The sequence below is a fragment of the Bombina bombina genome, chromosome 10 (assembly GCF_027579735.1).
Source record: "Bombina bombina isolate aBomBom1 chromosome 10, aBomBom1.pri, whole genome shotgun sequence".
In the NCBI taxonomy this organism is placed as follows: domain Eukaryota; kingdom Metazoa; phylum Chordata; class Amphibia; order Anura; family Bombinatoridae; genus Bombina; species Bombina bombina.
The window spans coordinates 171,874,823-171,900,542 of NC_069508.1; the positions used below are offsets into that span (position 1 = coordinate 171,874,823).

A 25,720-nucleotide genomic window follows, 5' to 3' on the forward strand; every position below is an offset into this window, starting at 1 on the left:
CAGCACTCACTTACAAACTCTCAGCTAAGATTAAAAGCAAAACTGGAAGAGTTAGTTACTGGTCAAATGGGACAAGCCCAGGTACCACGTCAAGGTCTCTTCCAAAACCATAGTCCCTAAACAGCCACACAATGCAAGATCTCAATCCAACAAACTGGGAACAAGTGAAGGTAGCACAAGCTTATGTAATCACCCTAGACATATACAAAACACGGAAGGGGACTGCACTCTCAGACCGGACTAGGTACACATCCTATGACCCTGCAACATGCACAGCCCTGGGTGCACAATAGCAATCTCAGGAAGCTGTACTGTCCCCACAGTCAGTTGGGCAGTTAACCCCAGGTTTTGGAAGAGACCTTGACGTGGTACGTGGGCTTGTCCCATTTGGCCAGATGCGGTAACTAACTCTTCCAGTTTTGCTTTTAATCTTAGCTGAGAACTTGTAAGTGAGTGCTGGACTTTCTCTGTGTGTTGTATTAATTTGTTTTGCAATTTTCCTTATGGGTCTTGCACACAGACCTGTCTGGGGTTAACTGCCTGTGACTCTGGGGACAGTGCAGCTTCCTATGAGTGCTATTGTGCACCCAGGACTGTGCATGTTGCAGGGTCATGGGATGTGTACCCAGTCTGGTCTGAGAGTGCAGTCCCCTTCTATGTTTTGTATATGTCTAGGGTGATTACATAAGCATGTGCACCCTTCACTTGTTCCCAGTTTGTTGTATTGAGAGCTTGCATTGTGTGGCTGTTTAGGGACTCAGATTTTGGAAGAGACCTTGACTTGGTACCTGGGCTTGTCCCATTTGGCCAGATACGGTAACTAATACTCTTCCATTTTGCTTTAAAACTTAGCTGAGAGCTTGTAAGTGAGTGCTGGACTTTCTCTGTGTGCTATATATAGATAGATAGATAGATAGATAGATAGATAGATAGATAGCCATTATACAAGGTTTGTATAATTAGAATAATTGTATATAAGTTTGCTATAAGTTAGTTTTAAATGCTAATGCCCTTCATTGCTATATCATTCTAATTACTGTATTAATAGAATTGTGATTGGTGGGATTTTACAACTGTTGCTTCTGATTGGCTAACAGTGTTCTGCTTGGGGGCTATTTAAATTGCTAATGAACTAGGTGTCATTTTTCATCAAAATATCCCTTTAAAATGACATCATACTTAAAATATTTTGCATATGAACATAAAAAAAAAATATGGTAAAATATTTAACCATAGTAAAATGGTAAGTTAAAGCAGTTTAAATTAATTTTGAAACGGGGGGCGGAGCCAACTTCCATCATGGCTGGCCGCACATAGTCAGAGCTCTCTGTACATATCAGTTAAGGGGCACTGTTACAGTTAGTCTATATCCCTCAATTCCTGTCTCTACCTACTTTTAATATCTGGGAGCAGGCTGTGGGGCTCTACCATAGTGTGACAGCTCCTCAAACCCCTGGACAACGTCAACTGCAGCGAGTGTATCGCAGGCAACGGTGGTTTCACTCCCACCCGAACTTCGGATCCGGATCGCTGCCTTACCTTCCCCTCTGTGCAGAAACAGAGCCCCAACACGCTTCCCAGCACCCGAAGCTCATCTCACAGCTGGGTTAGAGGAACCGGGAACCCGCCCGCAACTACCTTAAAGTGAGCCGCACTGGAAGCTGCGCTAACAACATCAGGCTCCAGATCGGAGCAGCGGCTCTCACTACTGGCGCCGGCTCCGGAACCCGCACCTTAAAACCTAATTAGTCCCTCCAGACGGACTCTCCTCACCCGAGTTTCAAGTGAGTACCTAATACCCAATACGCAAGCTGCGACCAAATAAGCCTTGCTCCCGCTCATACTAACACACCTCAGGGACAGCGCATCAGACACAGGGGCATTGCCTCATAGCTCCGGACTGATAGCTGGGGCTTCATTGCAGCTACAGGCCTCCCAGTGAAGTGGCGCGAAGCCGCCATTTTAGCCTGCACAGCACTTCACTGCAACAAGCAGCCATTCTAGCCCTAAGCCCACGCTACCTCCTGGTCACCACCCATATCAAGCCTCACTATAAGTTTGTTTCTGGCACCTATCTAAGTGTGAGGTTGCTGGCAGGCCTATAGCTTTACATATCGCCTCACCGGCTGCCCACGTGGAGCACACCGCTTCTTTTGGGGCCTTAAATTTTTGTTACAGAGCAACGGCTATACAATCTCCAGTGCCCCACTCCAACATCTGAGCTGACAATACACTCAAGGGGAATTAAATTAATGCTCACTTGCTAACTGAAAACCCTATTGGCCTCCCCAGCAGGTTCTCCTCCAGGCACCTAGCTCAGATTTGGGGACTGCTTTTGGACACTCAATCTTTCAGGCCACTGAACAGTGATTCTTTCTGAAGTGACAGAAGTGACTTTTACCTAAGCAATCTTTATTTAGCGCAGTGGGTGGGCACTCTCCCATTCCCTTTCCTGCTGTTTTCACTACAGCAGGTCATATCCCATCTCCCCTTCACCGGACTGGCCCAGAGGTGGCAACTTCCCCAGGGGGGGTGCCAAACGCTGACTCCTAGTTCAGAGAGATCTGCCAACTTGAAAAAGACTGCACCTGACTCATTTTAAGCTGTCAGACAGACTCCTCAAACGCCTGTGGCTCCTTCAGAATTGACAGAAACTGGATCTATCTAATATGGAATAACTTCCTTTAGGCCACCTAGGCCTGTCTACCACACAGTGATTATTATAGCCACCCTAGGGGGAATACCTTGACACCCCTGCACACGCTCCCACCAAGCACCTCCGCCACAGTGTTCACATCTCATCTAACATTCAGCATGTCTCAATCAGCAAGAGGGAAAAAGAACAAGCAGCCTTTCCTACCAAAAAAAACTGTGATGGACCACTTTGGTCCCTCGGGAGGAATATCACAGTGTGACATGGAACCCCCAGACTCCCCCAGGTCTGATGCCTCAGATCTTGCACTTGCGGCCATACAAAATATACAGCATGCCCAACCCGAGGTAGCTACTCCATCTTTCATTATGGACTCTCTAAAATCCCTGCTGGACAAGCACCATGCCTCATTCACAGCCCAAATGGCAGCCTCCACAGCTGAACTCAAAAAAGAGATCTCATCCACTAATGAAAGAATAGATTCTCTAGAGAGAAGGCAGGAGGACGCTGCTGTTGAGCATTCCAACTTGCAATCCTTCACGCAGCGCTTAGCAGATTATCTTGAAGTGGTAGACGACAAAATAGCTGATCTAGAAGATAGATCTCGGCGGAATAACCTGAGGATCCGAGGTTTCCCCGAGACAATCTCCCCAGCTGACCTACAACCATACCTGAAAGAACTGTTTCAAGTGCTCGCCCCTCCCGCCACAGAATTAGAAGCCTTAATGGATCGGGCACATCGTGCACTTAAACCTAGAGGTCTCTCAGACGATCAGCCTAGGGATACAATAGTACGGCTCCACTATTTCACCTACAAGGAGAGAATCCAGAGAGCGCACTTCCAGAAACCACCTCTCCCGGAAAAATTCAAAAACCTGCAGATCTTCCCTGACCTTTCAGTGAGAACTTTACAAAAAAGAAAGACCTACGCTGAAATAACCTCCATCCTACGGAGAAACGAAATTAGGTACAGGTGGGGCTACCCCATTAAGCTGTTAATTTTCCGAAACAATCAGTTATTCACTGTCCAAACTTCAACCAAGGGATACGAACTTCTAAAGATGTGGAACCTATACCCCCCCAAAAAGATAAAGAAAAACCACAAGCCAGGCATTCCCAACTGAGTGCATCAGCAGCAGAATGGACAGACTCCAACATTCCTGCTGGCCGACAGGGTGCTCCAGAGGCCTCCCGGCCAAAGGATTTGTCAACTCCCTCTGCTCGTGGTCTTGGGCCACAGAAGCGACATGACGCTCTAGAATGGTCCTCTCTTCCCCAAAGACACAGATCTGGATCATCTCATTCCTAAAATCCGAAGATGTGATGTCATCCTGTGGTCCCATTAACGGAAACGGTTCTTGAGGGACATTGTTTTTGTGCTAGTTGGAGGAAAGCGATCCAGCATCCTTCACACTCCTTGGTCCTGCCTGCTGACTACTGTGGCCTATGGATGATAAGTATCTTTCTTAGACTCTATTTCTTATTAATAAAAATGTGTTTTCAAGATGCTTCTGCCATTGTGTATATAAATTTGCTGAGATCTTCATACTACCCAGCTACCATTTCTGTGTATAGACTCTAATATTGTCCTATCTGTACAGTAAGCTCTAGTTTAGACCCTACTGGTTCAACTGTGTGATGATTACCTTGCTAGTCGGGGACGGGTTGGTCCGCAGGTCTTGAGTGCTTGGTGTGGGCCCAGCCGAAGCACGTAGCCTGCACATTAAACAAACATGTCTTTGTCTGATAGCACTTATTTACGATTGTACATAGTATACATTGTAGAACAGTTTGGCACGGTCGCCCCCAATGTTACTTTTCAGATGTACTCATAGAATTCGAACATGACACTCTCTAGCGCTGTGGGGTGCATAACTAGAGAGATAAGCTAGCTTGCGAGCGCAGTCAGCAACTTTCTCATTAACACCTTTGTCTAGTTAACTCAACAGTAGAACTATCACACCATAGATAGATGTACAGGGCACGACATAGCTAGCTGACACTCTCACACACTCCTAAATGAGCGATGCAGGCGATCTCATCATATTACAGAGCACATGGTTTCTACAATGCAGCGCGGTAGCGTTAGCCGCATGACCCGCATCCAGAGCATACACATCTCCTCAATGCTTGGCTAGTCAGAGTTAGCAGGTAGCCATCAAAGCATTCCTCCGGCACCACATTCACAAACCCTAGTTTCCATCGCGTGGGTCCACTGGGTGTCGTAAAGTTGATTCCCTGTTTTTTACATTATGATGTTATAACTGTTGTTATCGTTATAGTAGTTCCAGGTATGAAATTACTGTTATCTGTTATGTTCTCTGTATGCTATATATTATCACTGTTGTACAATCTCAGCTAACATACATTCCTTTCATGTGACAGGCCACAAGGCCGACAATCTCAGTTCTGACCCCCTTCACTTAAGTTTCACCTAATCTGTCATGGTGCGGCTGGTCCCCCCCCATATGGCCCGCCAGTAATAATAATATTAAGAATTGCAATTTCCTTTAACAGGTTCCACCACCTCCTCCCCCCAGCAATAGACCCCCACCCCCTATTTTTTGAATGTGCCTCCCTTTCTTGGGAAGACGATTAATGCGGTTTATCTTGGCCATACCGCAATCTTTAATTTGTTTTTAACTCACCTTCACAACAACATAGTCTATTCTGAGCTATAATATTTGGGAATTACTCCAAGCTATAGGAACAGCACCAGTAGGGTTTTCTCCCCCTTTTTTTTCTTTTCCCTTTTTTTTTTTTTTTTTCTCTTCTTTTACCCTTTTTCTCCCCTTTCCCCTCTTTCCGATCTTCTTTGCTACTCCCCCTGTCTTCCCCTGTTTCCCCCACCCTCCTTACCCCCCCTTAACCTATTTAAAGATGGCGCTCATCTGCTCCTCCCTTAACACCAGAGGGCTTAACTCTCCGGACAAGAGAAGCAGACTAATCTCTTATCTGACCCGCTTTAAAACTAAAATAGCTTTTCTACAGGAAACGCACTGGGTGGAGGGTTCCCCTATCTCTCTACAATGTAAACAGTACCCGATAGTAGAGGCGGCTTCCTTCACGGGAAAATCCAGGGGGGTAGCAATATTGATACACAAGTCCATACTTTTTGAAAAAACAGAATCCTTTAAAGATGCAAAAGGGAGGTTCTTGATACTAAACTGCAGACTTGATAATATTCCATATACTCTAGCTAATTACTATGGCCCAAACTCCTGTCAAACACGAGCCTTTAGAAGGTTTCTACGACTGTTGACATCCCATAAAACACAGAACCTACTCCTGGCAGGGGATTTCAATATGCTACTTGACCCTGTATTAGACAGGCGCTCCCCTAAGCTTAAGCCCTGCGATAAACAAACTGTTAGGACCGCAAAGCAATTTAGCAATCTTCTAGCCCAATATAACTTATTTGATGTCTGGCGCTCCCACCATCCCACCTCCAGGGACTACTCCTACTATTCTAGAGTGCATAACTCCTACACAAGGATTGACTATTTTTTCTGTGAACCAAAACTGCTTGACCTGGTCCAGTCGACACACATGCCTGACTGCACGTGGTCTGACCACTCCTCGGTTCAGCTTGTTCTGAATCACCCCACCGGTGCCCTGCCTAGGCCTTCTTGGAAACTCCCAGAATATTTACTTTCCAGTCCAGATCAGGTTACACTCATTCAGAAAGAGATTTTAGAATACCTAAACATAAACGACAACGGCGCGGTCGATGACTTTTGCCTTTGGAGCTCCCTCAAGGCATACCTCAGAGGAGTGTTCATCAAGCTGACGTCAGAACATAGGAAGCGCTTAGGTAGTACACTTGCCCAACTCCACACCACCCTAAGGAGACTTACTCCTCTGCATAGGGAATCGTTAGACCCCCGGATTCTTATTCAAATTGAGGCCACCAAGGCGCAAATCTCCGCCCTAGAACTAAAAAGGCACCAAAATCAGGTCCGTTTGTTTAAACAGACTTTCTATGCTAAGGGAAACAAAGCTGACAGGTTACTGGCTAACAAGCTCCGACAAAGGACTGCGGAGGCTCGTATTCCTTACATTAAAACATCCCAAGGAACTGTCCGATTACCTGCAGACATAGGGAAGGCCTTTGCCTCTTACTATTCCAAGCTGTATAACTTAGCAGATTCTCCAGCCCACCAGGTTCCTTCCACACAACATATTCAGAATTTCCTGGACACCCTTTCCTTACCGACTCTCACAGTGGCCCAGATAGAACTACTTGAAGCCCCATTTAGTGCCAAAGAAGTCCTCTCCGTCATCAAGTCTCTAAAACCGCATAAAGCCCCAGGACCAGATGGCTATGTCGCTCTGTTTTACAAAACGTTTCGCCTGCAGCTCGCCCCGCTTCTAACCAGAGTTTGTTCCCTAGCTAGGCAGTCAGGCACCCTACCGTCGGAATTATTACAGGCGATCATTGTGACCATACCGAAACCGGGTAAGACCCCTAATGTGTGCGAACACTTTCGGCCCATATCACTGATTAACGCTGATGTGAAGTTGATGGCGAAGCTTATGGCTTCCAGATTGAATCTTGTGTTACCATCATTGTTGGACGGTGACCAGGTAGGCTTTACTCCCGGCAGAAAGGGCCCGGATAATACCCGCCGAATCCTAAATATATATCTTGAGGCCAAGAGACGCAATCTTCCCTGTACAACCTTAGCCCTAGATGCCGAAAAGGCTTTTGATAGGGTAAATTGGACATATCTATTCGAAGTACTAACAAAGTTTGAATTCCCCCCTGGTTTTTGCTCTTGCGTCAAGGCCTTATACGCGGCCCCCACGGCCTCGGTAAGGGGACTGGGGTTCTGCTCTTCACCTTTTCCCATCACAAATGGGACACGCCAGGGTTGCCCCCTCTCTCCGTTACTTTTCGCCTTAGTCATGGAGCCGCTGGCCGAGGCGATAAGAATTAACCCTGACATTCGGGGGGTAGAGATTGAGGGCACCCTACAAAAAACCGCACTATTTGCGGATGATCTAACCATATTCCTGAGCGACCCCTTATACTCTCTCCCCTATCTTTTCAAGCTACTAGACCGGTTCGGGCATATTAGCTATTACAAACTCAATGTCAACAAGACAGAGGCCTATGTCATTAATGTACCAGACGTGACACTCGCGGTACTCCAACAAAATTACTCTTTCAATTGGTCCCAGCATCGGATTAAGCATCTGGGGGTCTATCTTTCTTGGAGCATCCCTACAATAATTGACTCTAACTTTTACACCCTCCTGCAGCATTTTCAGTCTAGTACTGATAAATGGAGTGTTCCATGCATTTCATGGCTAGGACGCATAGCAGCATTCAAAATGCTCTTCCTTCCCAAACTCACGTATCTATTCCGTTCGCTTCCTATCCCTGTCCCCAAGTCCTTAATTAGCAAATTCCAACAAATTTGCAACAAATATATCTGGAAAAATAAACACCCTAGGGTGGCTACTAGAATACTGCAACAGCCATTCTTAAGTGGTGGCGCGGGTGCCCCCAACTTAATCCATTACCACGAAGCCTCGAGACTCTCCCATATTCTGGCATGGAATAACGTTGACAGTAAAAATAAGTGGCAAATCCTGGAACAGGCGGCGCTCCCCGGCCCTCTCGTGCTTCGGGACCTGATCTGGCTGCCCAAACACATTAGGTCATACTATAAAATACAGAACGTAGTCATTACCCATGCCCTCCGTCTCTGGGACAGGCTACGCTCACTCCCTCAGATAGCTCCCCACCCCTCTCCCATCCATTCCCTGACGGGCCTGCTAGCGGCCCTCAGGGATTCCAACCCTGGCCTATGGCAAGAGCACGGGATACTCCACGTGGCGGACCTATACCTCAATAACAAGTTTCTCTCCACTGAACAGTTCACCAATACCTACAACCCGAATCAACTTCTCTTGTTTTAGTTTTGGAGGCTCAGGAGCCTCCTGAAATCTTGGGGATTTCTAAGCCAGCCCTTCCGTGATCCCACTATGTGGGAAAAAAGATGGGCCAACAACATGAAGATACCCAGAGCCCTGTCGGTCTCCTACAGAGACTTAATGAACTCCCCCACTTACCTCAGGTCGGCTTATGCTAGGGCCTGGGAGCACGCTTTCCAGTTTCAAGCAGAACAAGTTGACTGGGCCAGAGCAGTAACTATAACCAAACGGGCACTCCACTGCATTACCCTACTTGAATTATATCTCAAAGTTTGCACGCAATGGCACCTCACGCCTCTCAGGCTATTTAAAATCTCCCAAATTAACTCCCCACTATGCTGGAGGCAATGTGGGATGGTGGGCTCGCCAGCACACATCTGGTGGGAATGCCCAAAACTTGCCCTCTTCTGGAGTATTGTCTCACACCAATGCAGGAATCTATTTCCTCACCTTAGGACCTCCCCACAAGTGGCTCTGCTGCACCTAAACATAGACACAGCTTCACCCTCAAAATCCTTACTTCTTGTCTACATCCTTATCTCAGCCAAATTGGCCATTGCGAGATTATGGAGACAAAAAAACCCTCCCACCTGGGAGGAAGTTGTCAGAACCATGACCTATCTCGAGACAATGGAAGGCCCGATTTTCACTCACCACAATAAAATCTTCCTCCACTCAGAAATCTGGGAAACATGGAGACAGATGACCTAACTCCCACGCTGAATAGCAAGCAGGAACGATAGACATACAAGCCAGTCATCTCCCCCTCCCATTCCCATTTTCCCCCACCTGTGACCCCTTTCCCCCCCTTTTTTCCCTTTTTTTTTTTCTCTTTCTTTTTTTTTTTTTTTTTTCTTTCTTCTTCCCACCCTAGGTGTTGGCCTTATTAGCCACACCCAACTGTGATTATGCTCTTCCCAAACTCGCACAATAATATAGACATCTGAAACCCACCAATAGCTTAATATGTGCATAGTTAATTTCAAAAGACAAGATAAGAAAAAGAGATAAGAAACCTAGCAAGAGAAGTTCAATGTTCATAAGGAGATTCAATGTTATATGTCTGTCTACTTGTTTCAATTGTTCCTGCCATGTTATAACCAACTGTAACATATGAAAAGCTATGTAACCTGTCTTGCAATGGATTGTAATATGTTACCTTTCTGAACTTCAATAAAAAATTATATAAAAAAAAAAAAAAAAAAAAAATTAATTTTGAAACTAACAGGAAATGCAAAACACTGTAATAAATATTTTATATCCTCTTTTTTGATTGCAGGGGATATATACATTTCAATAAATGTTTTGCCACTTGTGGCCGATTTCAGTGCAGATCATGATTCGAGGTAGTTGCTGATCGGTGCACTTTCTGTCAATCAATTGCACACACAGAGCATATTCACCAATAAGAGTCGGTTTATGCATCAAGTTCAGTATGTGACATGTGTATAAGATACAATTCATGGAGTTAAACAAAACTAAAAGCAGCCCTTTAAACGACATTTACGCTGCAGAATCTGTTATAGTGAAATATGATAAGGCATCTATAGCCCAAGCTAAAAGGTGCTGATAAATAACTTTCTCCCAGAATGGCTGAGGCTGAACTAATTGCTTTTTAATAACTGAGCAATTTGTGCAGCTGTCAGTGGTCTGGGCACATGGTCTTGTGGAATCTCAGATTCTTTAGCTTCATGCTGTGACCTTGCCCTAGCAATTTAATTCCAGTAATGATAGAAGTGTGTAATCTCAATGGTAAATCACTTACAATGTACAAATGTGTCATTGTCATCAAAGACGTCCTGACATCCTATTCCATGCACACAGGAGCCAGCAGAAGACTGGTAGCACTGGGGAGAAGGGAATGGAAATTTATTGGAACAGATCTTTATGGCAGACCTTATAGTGTACCTATATTTTGTAGCTTTACACACCAACAAAAATGATGGTCTTAAAGGGACAGTATACACCAATTTTAATATAACTGCATGTCATAGACACTACTATAAAGAATAAGATGCACAGATACTGATATAAAAATCCAGTATAAAACTGTTTAAAAACTTACTTAGAGCTTCCAGTTTAGCTTTGTTTAAAAGGTTACTGGAACACCCACTGCAAGTGGCAAATAAGACACCCTCCCTTCTTTTGCTTATAAAAAGACTCTTTACACAAACAGGAGCACGCTGGAGTAGGTATACGTCGGTATTCTGGTATTCTCCTAAAACTGTGGGGCTTGGTTAGGAGTCTATAAATCAGAGCAATGTTATTTAAAAATTAAGCAAAACTATCCATTTTTAAAAAAAAAAAAAACACTTTAAGGGCTATATAAATAGATCATCTACAAAACATTTATGCAAAGAAAAAAATTGTGTATAATGTCCCTTTAAGAATCTTTGTTGGTTATTATCTACTTCAAATTCTCAATAGGTGATTGCATAGCCCATCTGTGCATCCTCCACAGAAACCCGAACTACCAGTTTTGTACAGGAGCAGAGGAATCTGGGAAAGGATATGCAAATAAGCCAAACAAATGTTAGCACACTTCAAATACATTTAAAGGAACATGCAATAGAAAAAAACAAAAAATTTTTTAGAATATACATTTTTTTTCTTCTCAATTTAAGTATTTTATCAAATGTATTTAAGTTATTCTGTCCTTTGTTGAAACTTTATAGCACCTTTGCATGAGCTTAGTGAGGTAAGCAGAAGATATTGGGGCTGAATTATCAAAGGTCTTGTGGACCAGATCTGACAGTGCGGATCAGGTCCGCAAGACTTCGCTGAATGCGGAGAGCAATACACTCTCCAAGAGCTGCTGGTGCAACGCTGCCCCCTGCTGACTCGCGGCCAATCGTCCGCCAGCAGGGAGGTGTCAATCAACCCGATCGTATTAGATCTGGTTGAATTGCAGCGAATCCTGTCCGCCTCAGAGCAGACGGACAGGGTTATGGAGCAGCGGTCTTCAGACTCGCCAGAAACACGGCCCTTCAAGCTCCACTCGGAGCTTGATAATTGGTCCTCATTGTCTTGAGCACCATATAGATCTTGTTTTATTTTTCTCATTTTGCATATACACATATAAACTAGTCACTAATTATGCTACCTGTATATGTTCTGATTACCTGCATAGCCCATCTCTGATTATTCATACTTCTCTATATTCCTCCTGTTTTGTCATTTTGTGTGTGTGTTATTGTGTTTTTGTCCTGTTTCTTTATAATATTAGTAACATGTTTCAAGAATCACATTACACTTTTTTATGCCAGTCTGTATCATGTGCGTATATTTTCTTTATTGTACTTAAGGTCAACTCCAAAATTGTTATTGTTTAAAAAGATAAATAATCCCTTTTTTACTCATCCCCCAGTTTTGCACAGCCAACATGATTATTTTAATATACTTTTAACCTCTGTGATTACCTTGTATCTAAGCCTCTTTTGACATCCCCCTTATGATATGGCTATTTATTTATTATCTATTGACTTGCATTTTAACCAATTAGTGTAGAGTCCTGCACAACTCTACGGGTGTGAGCACAATGTTATCTATATAGCCGCACAAACTAGCATTTTCCTGTTGTAAAAAGCTAATAAAAAGCATTTGATAACAGACTGTCTGTAGTGGCTTAGAAACAGGCAGAAATTTAGAAGTTTAAATGTTATAAAGTATATTAATATAACAATGTTGACTGTACAACGCTGGGGAATGGGTAGTAAAGGTGTTATCTATCTTTTTAAGCAATACAAATTTTGGTGTTGACTGCTCCTTTAAGGTGTATCTCTTATAAAAATCTACTGAATATGTACAAGCAATCCAATACAAAATATACTCCAACTAGCTATGCTGTACAATATAATTGTCTTTGTTTTCTCTTTTTCCAGTACAACCACGGTGCCTTCAAATACAAATGGTGATGAGACTGCAGAAACATTAATGTGGCTTCCTAATGAAGAATACCAACAAACTCAACTGGACCTAAATATAAATGTGCCCGGCAACAAAGCGCCCAAGTACCTTACACCATCCCAAGCCTTACTCTATGCGCTCTTAACTCTGTGTCTCATTACAGCAGTGAGACCACCGTCCTGACATCACACGTTCATACGTGGCCTAATATGTGACACTCAATAAGTGCATTAACAAAAGCAACACTAGTGAGGCTGATTAATTAACCCTTGCCACTAATGAAAAAAGGTGATACAAAGTCTGCAAAATGTTTGAAGGACATTAGCTTTATAAGCAGAACAAAGCATAAAATAATTGATGAAAGAACAAAAATATATTTGCTCTATAAATAATCAAATTATTGTCTCAAAAATTCCCAAGTGCCTGGTAGTGTTAATCATCCCCTTCATGTGAGTATAATGTTCTTCTCTCTTCGTTATTTGTCCTGAGCACAATCCACCAACATGCAATTTGCAACAGAAGTAAAATAATTATATAATGTACAGACCCTTTGTGTGACTTTAGAATGCTCTCTGGAGGCAGCCATCTTGGACTCTCTATTTACATACAATAGTACAGAAGAACTAACGTGTGTTTGTTTCATTATTAATCTCTTTAGCTTTTACAAGCCTGTCTTACTACCCTGGCATTTGTGTTTCTAAGACAAGACAGGGAGGGTAGAACTAAATGCAGATATGCAATGCTAGAAATATATATTTAAATCATTTTTGTCATATTCTAATTCCATTTACTTTTTTCCTCCTGCTTCCTAATAGTATACAAAGTACAGAACATCTGTATACAGTGCTCAGATATTCATGATAATGTTGCCTGGGAGAGACCATGCAGACAGGTTCTTTGCCCCTAGTGATTTATTTTGACCTTTTGCCTTTAATTGTGAGTTTTCCAATTCTGGGAATTGGAAGTGGCCACTGCAGACTCCATAAACCTAATCTTGCTGCATACTGGTCCCTAACTGGCCCCAGCAGAAGTGACAAGATTTGCTAACAAAATAACAGTGCCAAACCTTGTCTACTCCAATCACAAGTCTGGAATGGCTCTTCCAAATAAGGGAAATAGCAGAGGGGGGGAGGTAGTTTGAATACAGTAAACGCAATAGCAGCAAACAAACACTGTGTTAATGTATTCAGAAAGATGTCACACTATGGCAGCATGTTAATTTGTTGCAAGGCTATACTTTATAAAGTGCTTTATGTCTATTTCAAGTGAAGTTCTGAGAGCTTCCTACTGACTGTGGGCAATTCATCCTGTCAGCCACTTATCTCAGGTTGTTAAAAGTCTTGACTTTGACAACGAATAGAGAAGTAGCAGAAATCAATACATTTAATGTGAAAAATAAATATTTTAAGGTACATTGTTTACATGGTGCTTAATAACTTTATTATTCTCCCTCTTACACATAATAGCATTAAAGGAAAAGACCCAGATGTTTTATGATGCAAATAAATGGAAATTGTATGCATTAAATGTGTGAAATAAATCCTACAAGTACAGCTTTATGCTGAAGCACATATTTTTGACATATTTTTCTCAACCCTTTTCCCTCTTTATTAGTTAAACACAAAACACAGGCTGCTTCTCTAACTAGCTGGCTGGTCAAAGTCAAATGATTTCTGAAATTTAAAGAGGGGGAGATGTGAGCTGATTAAAATCAAATCAAATCTGAGCTTAAAAAAAAAAGTAATTTAATTTTCAGGGTTTTCAAAATATGGCACAACAGAAATTAATATTTTAAAAAAGAGAAAAAATATATATCCCTTTAACTCTGGCTGCTGTGCCAAATAAACCACATTTAACTGGCGTTTAATAATGTTAGCTAAAGATATAGTGCCCATTATTTAAGGGAAAGGGAACATAATTGCATTTACATTAAATTCAGAGTGTTTAATAACAATAATATCTCGCTTTATGGCATGGAAATGCAATGTGTTAGTTGTGTTAATTTTTCATTAGGAAGTAATCTGATAGCATTTTCCTAACTCGTTTTGACAAGTCAAGATTACTCTTTATGCCACAGTCTTCTAGTTTAATTATTTGAATATGTTATGGGACAATATAACCTTAAAATGCTTCCTTAAGAATCTTTGATAATAACCTAAACTTGGCCACCTCTACTTGTAAGACCTTTAAAGGGACAGTCAACACTAGAATTGTTATTGTTTAAAAAGTTAGATAACACCTTTACTACCCAATCCTCATCTTTGCACAACCAACATTGTTATATTAATATACATAATAACATTCAAACCTCTAAATTTCTGCCTGTTTCTAAGTTACTATAGACAGCCTCTTAATCACATGATTTTTTATTTGTTTTTCACAACAAGAGACTGCTAGTTCATGTGGGACATATAGATAACTTTGTGCTTACACCCTTGAGTTCTGCACAACACAACTAAAATGCAAGTCAATATATAATAAGTAAAAAGTCATGTGATAAGGGGATTGTCAAAAGAAGCTTAGGGGCCGATTTAGAGTATCATGTAGAGTATCATATCCGCCGCACATCGATAAATGCTGACAGCATACGCTGTCAGCATTTATCATTGCACAAGCAGTTCTTGTGAACTGCTTGTGCAATGCCGCCCCCTGCAGATTCATGGCCAATCGGCTGCTAGAAGGGGGTGTCAATCAGCCCGATCGTATAGGATCAGGCGGATTGAAGACCACAGCCTCAGAGACAGTGGGCAAGTTATGGAGCAGTTCATGACTGCTGTTTCCGGCAAGCTTGAAGGTGCTTGATAATTCGGCCCCTTAGATACAAGGTAATCACAGAGGTAAAAAGTATATTAAATTAACCATGTTGACTGCAAAACTGGGGAATGGGTAATAAAAGGGATTATCTATCTTTTTAAACAATAACAATTTTTGAGTTGACTGTCCCTTTAAAACTACGCAGCTGGAAGGACCGGAGCACTGGACAATTTTTAACCCCTCAATATTAATGGGTAAATGTTACCATTTGGGCCTTCAAATTATAACACAAACATTCATCTTGACAATAGTTCTGCTATTTCAATGTTTCCATAGAACCAATATTAATATTTGAATAATACATTTCGAAATTGATTGACATTGACTTACATTGAAGAATCAACATTTGAATTTTTATATATGAAAATTTAAATTTGATAATTGTTACATACAAGGGCAATAATTACCCCCACACACACCCAATAAAGAATGATTACTGAATCTTCTGTAAAAATTTGACCAACATTTATTATTTTTAACGAGTGTGCTGACATTTTCACCTATCCATATCAGTCATGTTATTGGCTCAATATCTTACTAGAAAAAAAAAACTAAAAAACGCACACATTATTGGAGGCGGAGACAATAATAAGAGATTCTGTTATCAAATGAAATCTTAGCTGAATGGAGGAGATATTCAACGCATAGAGTAGACATTTTCACGCAACAAAGCGTGCAATGATATTTATTAACTTAAAAAAACACACAGCCTTATTAGCAGAGCCCATTTTACCTCCAGGATTGCAGAAAAGTGTATTTTGTAAACTCTTGGCTGTGTTCTATTTAGTTAACCCCTGGAGTGCTGAAGATGTCTCAGAGTAATGTGTTATATTATTCTTCAGGTCCTGTAAGGGTAAATTTTCACAATACAATCACAGATATTGTCTTAACATCTTCTTTTTGTAGAAGGATTCTTTATTTCCCATAGTGCTATGGGGCTTTGTAAAATATTGTGTTCATAAAAAAAGTGTATTTATTCCTATTTGTTTCCTGTACAATAACATTCTATTAAAATGTAGTGCCTTAAAATAGCTAAATTAATATTTTATATTGCACACGTTTATTGAACATAAACACATCCAAATTAATGTTGTTTTATGCAAAGATCTGTAAAATATATATGGAAAAATAAACTGATACGATCTGATTAAGATGTGTGTGTTGTGTGCTTTTTTTATGAAATTGTGAATGGTGGGTAAGAAATGGTTACAAACAGAACCAAACAGAACCACACGAACAAAATCACATGTGTTTAAACATTATATTGTTGCACTACTGCCTGTGTATAATCATGTGCCCATTGCAAAGCTAGCTGAGAACATTAGGTGAGCCAATGAGAACAAAGGCATATGTGCATAGCCACAAATACTCAGCTAGCTCCCAGTGGACTATTCCTTCCCCCCTGAACCTACCTGGGTATGCTTTTCAACAAGGGATACCAAGAGCACAATGTAAATTTTATAATATAAGTACATTTAATAGTCTCTTAACATTGCATCATCTGTGTTAGGTGTTTCCCCAGGGGGGTAAGTGTCAGGTCAGGCCGAAGCCACGGGCCCACTGTACCACCTGAGGCAGATGTAGATTATCTGATAAGGATCCCTTAGAATGACTCAGACCACACAGCAATATGATCTAAAGCCAATCATGTTTATTGAACAGTGCAAGCCTATCTTATAGACTTCAGTAACAGCATACAGGGTTAAGGGGATGACACGTTTGGACCACGTCATTTAACACAGTTATACAGAGTAAGATACAATGTGAAGCTGGAAAATTACTTTCTCATAACAAGAATCACATAGTCATAATAAGCTAACATCTGCGGAGACAACAAGGTATCTGAACCATCTTATTGATAGAATATTCTTCTGGGCGTACAGCCAAAGAACATCGACAAGGCCGAACAGCTAAGGAAACTACCATAACAAGCACATAGTTCCCACTACATAATAAACCCAGTATAATAAAGTCTAATCATTACAAAATGGATGCTAATCATCACAAGATGGCTGCGAGGAACAAGATGGCTGCAGTCAGGTTCATATTACCCCTAACATACCATCCTTTTATTCTAACAGAATAACATAAAAAATAGACAGGCATAGAAAATTAGTAAAGCCTTATATTATGGTAACAGAACTCTATGTGAGAATACTAAAGAGAAAAATATTCCTATGTCGTGATATACTTTTATAGGCTAATTGTCACTGCATATAGGTACAGCCCCTCCAATACCTTCCATCTATCTTCCAGCCTTCCCAAAACTACCAGTCTACCGGCACAGAGACCCAACCAGCCCCCCATCTACCCCCAAACAACGCTGCATCGTTTATTTCTCCACCTGCATTGCTAGCACCCCCCAATATGTCCAACAGTTCCTTCTCCACAGTAGCATGACATAGCAACAGCACAACTGTCTCTAGGTGGCCTGTGAGCACTTTAAGAACAGTCTTTGTCCATTTGAGAGCGCTGCACCTTGACACTTTGCTATAATACAATTCTCCAACAGTTCATTTGCAGTAGGGGTGCTTATCCAATGTTCTTCCGCAGGGAGATGCTGGAAATCTGATGGTTTGTTCATGGGGTAGACAAGGCAACCAGTGGATACCCATGGCAAGCAAACACTCGAGTCACAGGGAGTCTAGGAAGCAAACAGAAACAATACAGGATGAGTACACACCGCAATACAATCACAATTATGTCCAAATAAAACGTCACTTTCATCCTATGTCATTTAAAATCAAACAAAACATTGTTGATATATAATACAAACTAAATACATTGATATTTCTCAGAGAATAATTGACAACTTCTCTATACACTTTTAAATGATACTTCATTAATACTAAGCAAGTGAAAACCTGCCAAACTTCATCAAGGGCCTGAATGGTTATGCTAAAACTTATGCTAAGGCCTGCCCTGTAGCAAAAAATGGAAAAAAAGAAAACAGTCAATAAAAATAAATGAATTTCTTTACAGTGTCACTTTGAACTTCTAAAAAATAAAAGAACCTCATGTTGTTTTATTCTGCATGGCTGCTATCTATAATGTTTATAATTCTCCAACCATGATCCTAATATTCAACAATCTCATCTGATATAAACACTACTAGTTTACTAATTATTTTATGCAACCTAAATTCTCTCACACTCCTGTATGAGGAAAGCATACAAACAGAACATCATTTAAAACTACAAACTCTTTTAAAGGTAAACACATCTTTATGGTAAGATAATTACTCTCTTTGACAAACATCAGGAATGACCAAATTCACTTTGCAGATACCATACCAATTAATAAAAGGGAAAAATACATTTGCTTTCATAAACTATAATTATTCTATTCCCCAAACAAATATTTCTCCGTATATTTAATATAAACTTCTAGCTGAGACGTGTCCTCCTTATGTTCTAAAGGGTGCAGGGTCTAAAATATTATGATATATTGCAGCATTTTCCTTAAACATATTTTTATACTCAGTGGGCCATTCAATAGGGTACAATACTGCGAAGTTCACAGTTACATTTATCTAAAGGGTTACTTTGTTAAGCACATAAACTACAATGTGCACTAATACCAATGAAGCATATGATTTCTTATACCAAATGTGATCAATAAAAATAAAACAAATACAAGAGAATACAAAACAAGCAATATAAGGAATCGAGTTAAAACAATACTCCCCTAATTTAATTGGTTGACCCTGTAACAGCATAACAGGTCCTCCATATCGAGCGGCAAGGCACAGTCCAGAGAAGAATAGTCTTTATGTCCTGAAGACACACATCAGAGGAAACAGTCATGGATTACCCAGAGTCCAGTTCTGGGGCTGGTACCAGCATGCAAAGCAAAGAATGGATCCAAAGATAGTTCAGCAACTTTTACTGCAGTATGGTGGTTAAAACAAGCTTGACAAAAGGTCTTTCATCTTCATCTTTTCTTTCTTTAAAGGTTTACTTGCTTTCAATCTTTAATCTTTTGAAGAGTGCACTTATGGAATTTTGCCTGTACAGATTTGACCTAAATATGGAAAATCAAAAATAATTCAGTTAGTGTCTTTTAATCTCTGGATACAGCATCATACTCTCATCCTGCAAATACAAATATAGTGTTAAGAACCAAATAGAAAAATAAAACATTTTAGGCATCTGAAATATGAGAGCAAAATACAACACAGAAAGACAATGAAAAGATCTAATCCACCAGGGAGGGAAAAAAGGAGTGGGGTCTGGGTCTACAGGCTACGACCGGGGTGGCCATGAAGGTAGATGATGTCCGTGGCCAGATTCCCAATGAAGGAAAGTTATAGACAATCCTAGGGACGTAGTGCATCCTGCATTGGGATAAGACAGGGACATTTAGGGCACAGCTGGTGGTTAGGCAATAACATTGTAAGAGGAGATTCAAAACGTTTTAGGTTCACCTCCTAAAAACAATCACCCCCATTACATAAAGGTACTCATCAATACTCATCAATACTTCCCCCTTGTTTGCCTGATTCATGAAAGCTTAAAATTCACTTTATATTATGGGTCATACTATTTTCTGAATTGGAATGAGCTATTGTTTCACCATAGTTAAAATATTGAATTATTCATACCCTTGTTGGGCTCTTACAAATATGTACTAGAACAAAAGAAAAAAAGTGATGGCACTACAGGTGTTGTTTCCTAGGTATATGAATTAACACATGTAATAGTATTATCTATAATTATTTACTGAAGAGGAAAAGGTGTAGTACACATTGAGTGATAGTATTGGCGACAATCCAGGAAACACTGGAGAAGTTTGTACATAATTAGCACTCAACAACACTGGATTTGAATTTCAAAGTTGACAGAAAAAATATCATTCCCAGAAAGAAAGGGTAAAACTTAAAATGAAGGTCCATTTTGATGATTTAGTGCCTGGTTTTTAATAAAGGGCACTTTAATTAATCAAAATTGACATTTCACTGTTTTCTTCAAAAACTTACCTTTTAATCCTGGCAGCCACTCCAGCACCTCCTCCGCCCGTCGCAAGCCGTCTTTGCGGGTCCAAAATGATGAATCCGACTTCCGCCAATCATAGCGTTGCATCAGGCCAAGATTCCCCCGGGGGGGGGGGGAAGCTGTGATTAGAGGAAATCTGACGTCTGCAGAGGCTTCTGACAGCCAGGGGAAACGCTGGAGCGGCATTCAGGATTAAATGGTACATTTTTGAAGAAAACAGTGAAATGTCAATTTTGATGAATTAAAGTGCCCTTGTTTTTAATAGGTTTATTAAAAACCGGGCATTAATTCATCAAAATGAACCTTCACTTTAACTTTTAATATATAAAAAATTAAATTTCACACATAAAAACACAATGGAGCTGCAACGATGCAGTATTTGAATAAAATGTATTGCTACTATTCCCCAGGTGAAATAAAATATTATAGATCCCTAGTCATATAGGGTTAATGAGATAAGTACTATAATGTCAGTTTGTCAACTTGGAGATAAAGTAAGTCAGAGAATGTGATAGATGCACTCCGTTGTTAGGCCACAATATCTTGTGGTTAAAAGGAGGTTAACATGAGAGTGATTTCACAGACTTTACATATATCTCTAATTGTAGGTTGCTATTATGTGAGCCAAATGCAGAGATAATGATATAATGAAACAATTGTGGGAAATCTTGAAAGTCGCAAACTGTGGTGGATACACTCTGTTTATTATTCAAAATATATTTCTATTAATAAGGGGTTAATTTGATATAAACCAGACATTTATTGTTATTTTACAAACAAACAAAAGAAGGATTAGAAGCGCCAGGTACTCTATTGTTTCCAAACATGGACTAAATTAAATCTAAATAATCAAAAAGAATACTATAAATATGTGAAAATTCATAGGATGCAAAAAATGGCAATCCCATACAAAAAACAGTTAAAATAAATATTACCAGCACATGCACAAAATATATATATAAAAAAAGTTCATAATAGTTTAATAAAACAAAGTTAAAACGCAAAACGTTTCTCGGCTCACAGACCATTTCATCAGGTGTAATAAAATGTTAAAACATCACGACTTATATACATATATTCAGCGTCTATTGCCAATTTTTGTGCATGCGTATGCAAATCAATGGACCAATAGGAGCCAATGCTAAAACCGGCTTCCATTCTATTGGTGCATTATCGAGGGTGTGTAGTATCACTCTCCATTATTGTTAACTACCAAAATAATACGAGCCGTATTACGAGGACTGTCTCTAAATAACAAAGTGGAAGCTAAGATAATTAGTCGATTGCCATTGTGACATTGGAATTAGAGGTAAATGCCTCATACGTATCGCATAATAAACCTTATAGATCTAAAATGTGACAATGTAAAAATTCTCTAAATGACCATATAAAAAGGAGGAAAGAAGTCGGTTTAGCCAAGCGCTCTGACACTGACTGATATCTGCAAACTCAGACCACCAAACATATAACCACAAATAGATCACATATCATATTGAACATGTACATCATACAACAAACATATACATAACAATTATTTAACCTATAAAATTCCTAAGTCACAGTAACGACAAAATAAATGATCAAAAAATATATCATCATAGTACATAAAACTATAAATAGTAACACCGCAGTGTTGATAAATATTACTATATTGTTGATTTCAAATGCAACAGCCAAATGTATATTCCATATTACATACATAATAAACCCTACTAAATCTTATGCCGAAAAGTGTGATAAAAAAACCTCAGATACAGGTTGTTAGTAACATAATGCCTAGTGTTGGGTTATGATATTGAAGCTAAAAACTCTAATAAATATAATACACAAATAACTAAACTACAATGTATATACACTCGAAGAGCACAGATATAACTTAGATAGATAAAATGAGATATAAACGGATTAATTAAAGGCAGCCATATCAATATGTTCATTTAATCCATGTGGATTTGTGGTCTTCATTTTCCAAATCCAATATGTCTCCCTTTGTCGTAAATGTAAAAACCTATTTCTTCCCCATTTTGGAGTAATATGCTCAATAGGGAAAATTCTAAAAATATCAGATTCACCTTCATGATATTTTGCTTTGTGGCGGGGTACACTGTGATTTGCTAAAGATTTCTCAAGGTTCCTTAGATGTTCCCCCCATCTCTTTTTAAGGTCTAGAGGTTCTAGCAATGTATTGTATTCCACATATACATTGCAACAAATAGACTACAAAAGCGGAATCACATGTAAAATGAGATGTAATTTTAAATTCCTCTTTAGTAGAGTATGATATAAAATCCACTTTATTACCGGTAGTGTACATACAAAGACCACAATTGGCTCTATTACATTTAAAAAAAACCTTTTCTATCCCATGGAAAATTTAAATTTATAAACCCCACGAAAAATTGGAATACTGGCTACAACAACCAGGGGCCAAGTACATCTCAACAGTTTGATTCTTCTTGGAGAGTGAGAGAGTCTAATGATTCTCTTAGACAACAAAATGGAATGAATAACTATACATTTAAAAATAACCCTTACAATCATAGAGAATATGAAAATGACTTGTATGAGAGGGAGCAGCATAGATATTACTATGATAATAGGTATTGTTCTAATCCAAATCAGTCTGAACAGGAAAGTAGGAGAGAGAGACCAACATATCCAGAGGTTAAACCTCAGTTTTTTCTCTTAAACAAGAATCAAAATCATTACAGACCGTATCTAAGACAAACACAGATTCAATTAAAGCAACTAGAAAGGGAACGTATCAGGGAAGAATTTCTCCCTCTCTCAAAAGAAAGAACATACGGCAACGTGGCAGCAGAGGGAGAGCAAAATCTACCAAAAAGGAGAAATTTAAGAGAATGAAAGATGGTATATTTAACCTTTCTAGTCATTCACTTGCAAATGAGGAGATCTGTGTGTTAAATAGAGGTCTGTGCTTTTGCCCCTCTAATGATCATAGCTTGTTTGAACTATTTGTTGATTTAAATAGATTCATTAGAAAACTCTCTGTACAAAGATACTTTAGTGAAAAGAAATTGAACTATGAGAAACAAATACCAATAGTAACAGATAACATGGTAGAAAGACCAGTTACTGATATTATTTTCTTTGTACCTGAGAATCTATGTGACTCTCTATTTAATGACTATAAACATTCCAATTTAATGCCAAAATCTAATTTCAATCCCCCTACTACTAGCCATAGTATTTTACTCTTCCAAAATTTAGTTTTGGAAGAATTTGGCTTACTAGGTACCAACGATAGGATATCAAATTTGAATAAATTTGAACTTAAAGCTCTATCCAAGTTAGCTAGTAAGGAATCTTTGGTGATCAGACAAGCTGATAAGGGAGGTGGGATAGTTTTGAAAGATTGGAGGATTATATAAAGGAAGCCAAACGTATCCTTTAAGATACTGAATATTACAAGAGACTTTCATTTAATCCTACAAAACAATATCTGATTAGTCTCATTAAACGTATTGATGCTGGATATTATAAAGGTATTCTTACTAAAAAAGAAAAAGAATATCTTATTCCTAGCACCCCCAAATCTTTTATACTATTACCACCTCCCTAAAATCCACAAATGAACAAAAAATCCACCGGGACGGACGATTATTTCGGGAATTGGCAATCTGACATGCAATTTGTCGGAATATATTGACCAATTCTTGAAAAAATCAGTAAAATGTTTACATTTTTACATCAAAGATACTCCAGATTTAAAATGGAAGTTATCTAAGTTCAAAAATACTGACCAAAACAATTTATTATGGATGTCTTGTGATGTATCAGCACTGTATTCTAATATAGCACATGATCTTGGCATTAAAGCAATAGATAGTTTTTTAACTAGAGATATATATCTACCTGAAGAACAGAGATTGTTTCTTTTGAAGGCGATTGCCTTTGTTCTGGAGCACAACTATTTTGTGTTCCAGGAGCAATTTTTCCTGCAGATCAAGGGAACGGCCATAGGGACTAGGTTTGCCCCCAGTTTTGCTAATTTATTTATGGGGATATTTAAAGAAAATCACATTTACAACTCTCCCCTGGGGGCAGGCCTGGTTTTCTATGGCCGTTTCATAGATGATATTCTGTTTATTTGGAATGGCACGGAGACATCAGCTACTCAATTTGTTGAGTCGCTCAATAAGAATAATATGGGCCTCCATTTTACATCCAAAATTGATAAAGACAAAATTGAATTTCTGGATCTGGTGTTGTATTGGGGAAGCGAAGGGACTGTTCAAACTAAAAAAATTTTTTTAAACAGTAGCTACCAATAGTTAATTGAATTACAATAGTTATCATTATAAACCATGGAAAGAGAATATTCTGTACAACCAATTCTGCAGGATTCATAGAAACTGCACAGATTTGCTATGCTATGATGAACAATCCAAAATTCTGAGAGATAGATTTTTAGAGAGGAAATACCCATTGAAATTGTTAGAAGACAGCTATCACAGAGCAAGAAAGAAGGATAGATTGGAATTTTTAAAAACTAACTATAGTGACCAGAGCCAAAGGACAGCTCAGATTGAAGATAAATCTAATACTAACTCATGGTTTATAACAAGATATAATAATAACCACAATAAAATTAAAAATATTCTACAGAAACATTGGTTTATCTTTAAAGGGAAATCTGATACTTAAGGATTTGTTAGATGAGTCTACTATTTGTACTTTTAGGAGGGCCCCTACTTTGAAGAATAGATTGGCTCCTAGTAAGGTATTCATGAGGAAACCATGTATTAAAGTTGGAAATAAATTAACAAAAAATTCTTTCCATGGGATAAAAAAGTTTTTTTTTTTAAATGTAATAGAGCCAATTGTGGTCTTTGTATGTACACTACTGGTAATAAAGTGGATTTTATATCATACTCTACTAAAGAGGAATTTAAAATTACATATCATTATACAAGTGATTCCGCTTTTGTAGTCTATTTGTTGCAATGTAAATGTGGAATACAATACATTGGTAGAACCTCTAGACCCTTAAAAAAGAGATGGGTGGAACATCTAATGAACATTAAGAAATCTTTAGCAAATCACAGTGTACCCGCCACAAAGCAAAATATCATGAAGGTGAATCTGATATTTTTAGAATTTTCCCTATTGAGCATATTACTCCAAAATGGGGAAGAAATAGGTTTTTACATTTACGACAAAGGGAGACATATTGGATTTGGAAAATGAAGACCACAAATCCACATGGATTAAATGAACATATTGATATGGCTGCCTTTAATTAATCCGTTTATATATCATTTTATCTATCTAAGTTATATCTGTGCTCTTTGAGTGTATATACATTGTAGTTTAGTTATTTGTGTGTTATAGTTTTTAGCTTCAATATCATAACCCAACACTAGGAATTATGTCACTAACAACCTGT

The 25,720-nt window shown here is 39.2% G+C and overlaps 1 protein-coding gene across 1 annotated transcript in view; it reads left to right on the forward strand.

Annotated features, from left to right (window-relative positions):
* Nucleotides 1-16,467, forward strand: part of TRABD2B (TraB domain containing 2B) — a 382,029-nt gene extending 365,562 nt beyond the window's left edge. The window contains exon 7 of the mRNA XM_053693505.1: nucleotides 12,478-16,467. Within this exon, the coding sequence (XP_053549480.1) occupies nucleotides 12,478-12,685 (208 nt within the window). The 3' untranslated portion in view covers nucleotides 12,686-16,467. The remainder of the gene's footprint in view (nucleotides 1-12,477) is intronic.
* The last annotated feature ends 9,253 nt before the right edge of the window (nucleotides 16,468-25,720 follow it).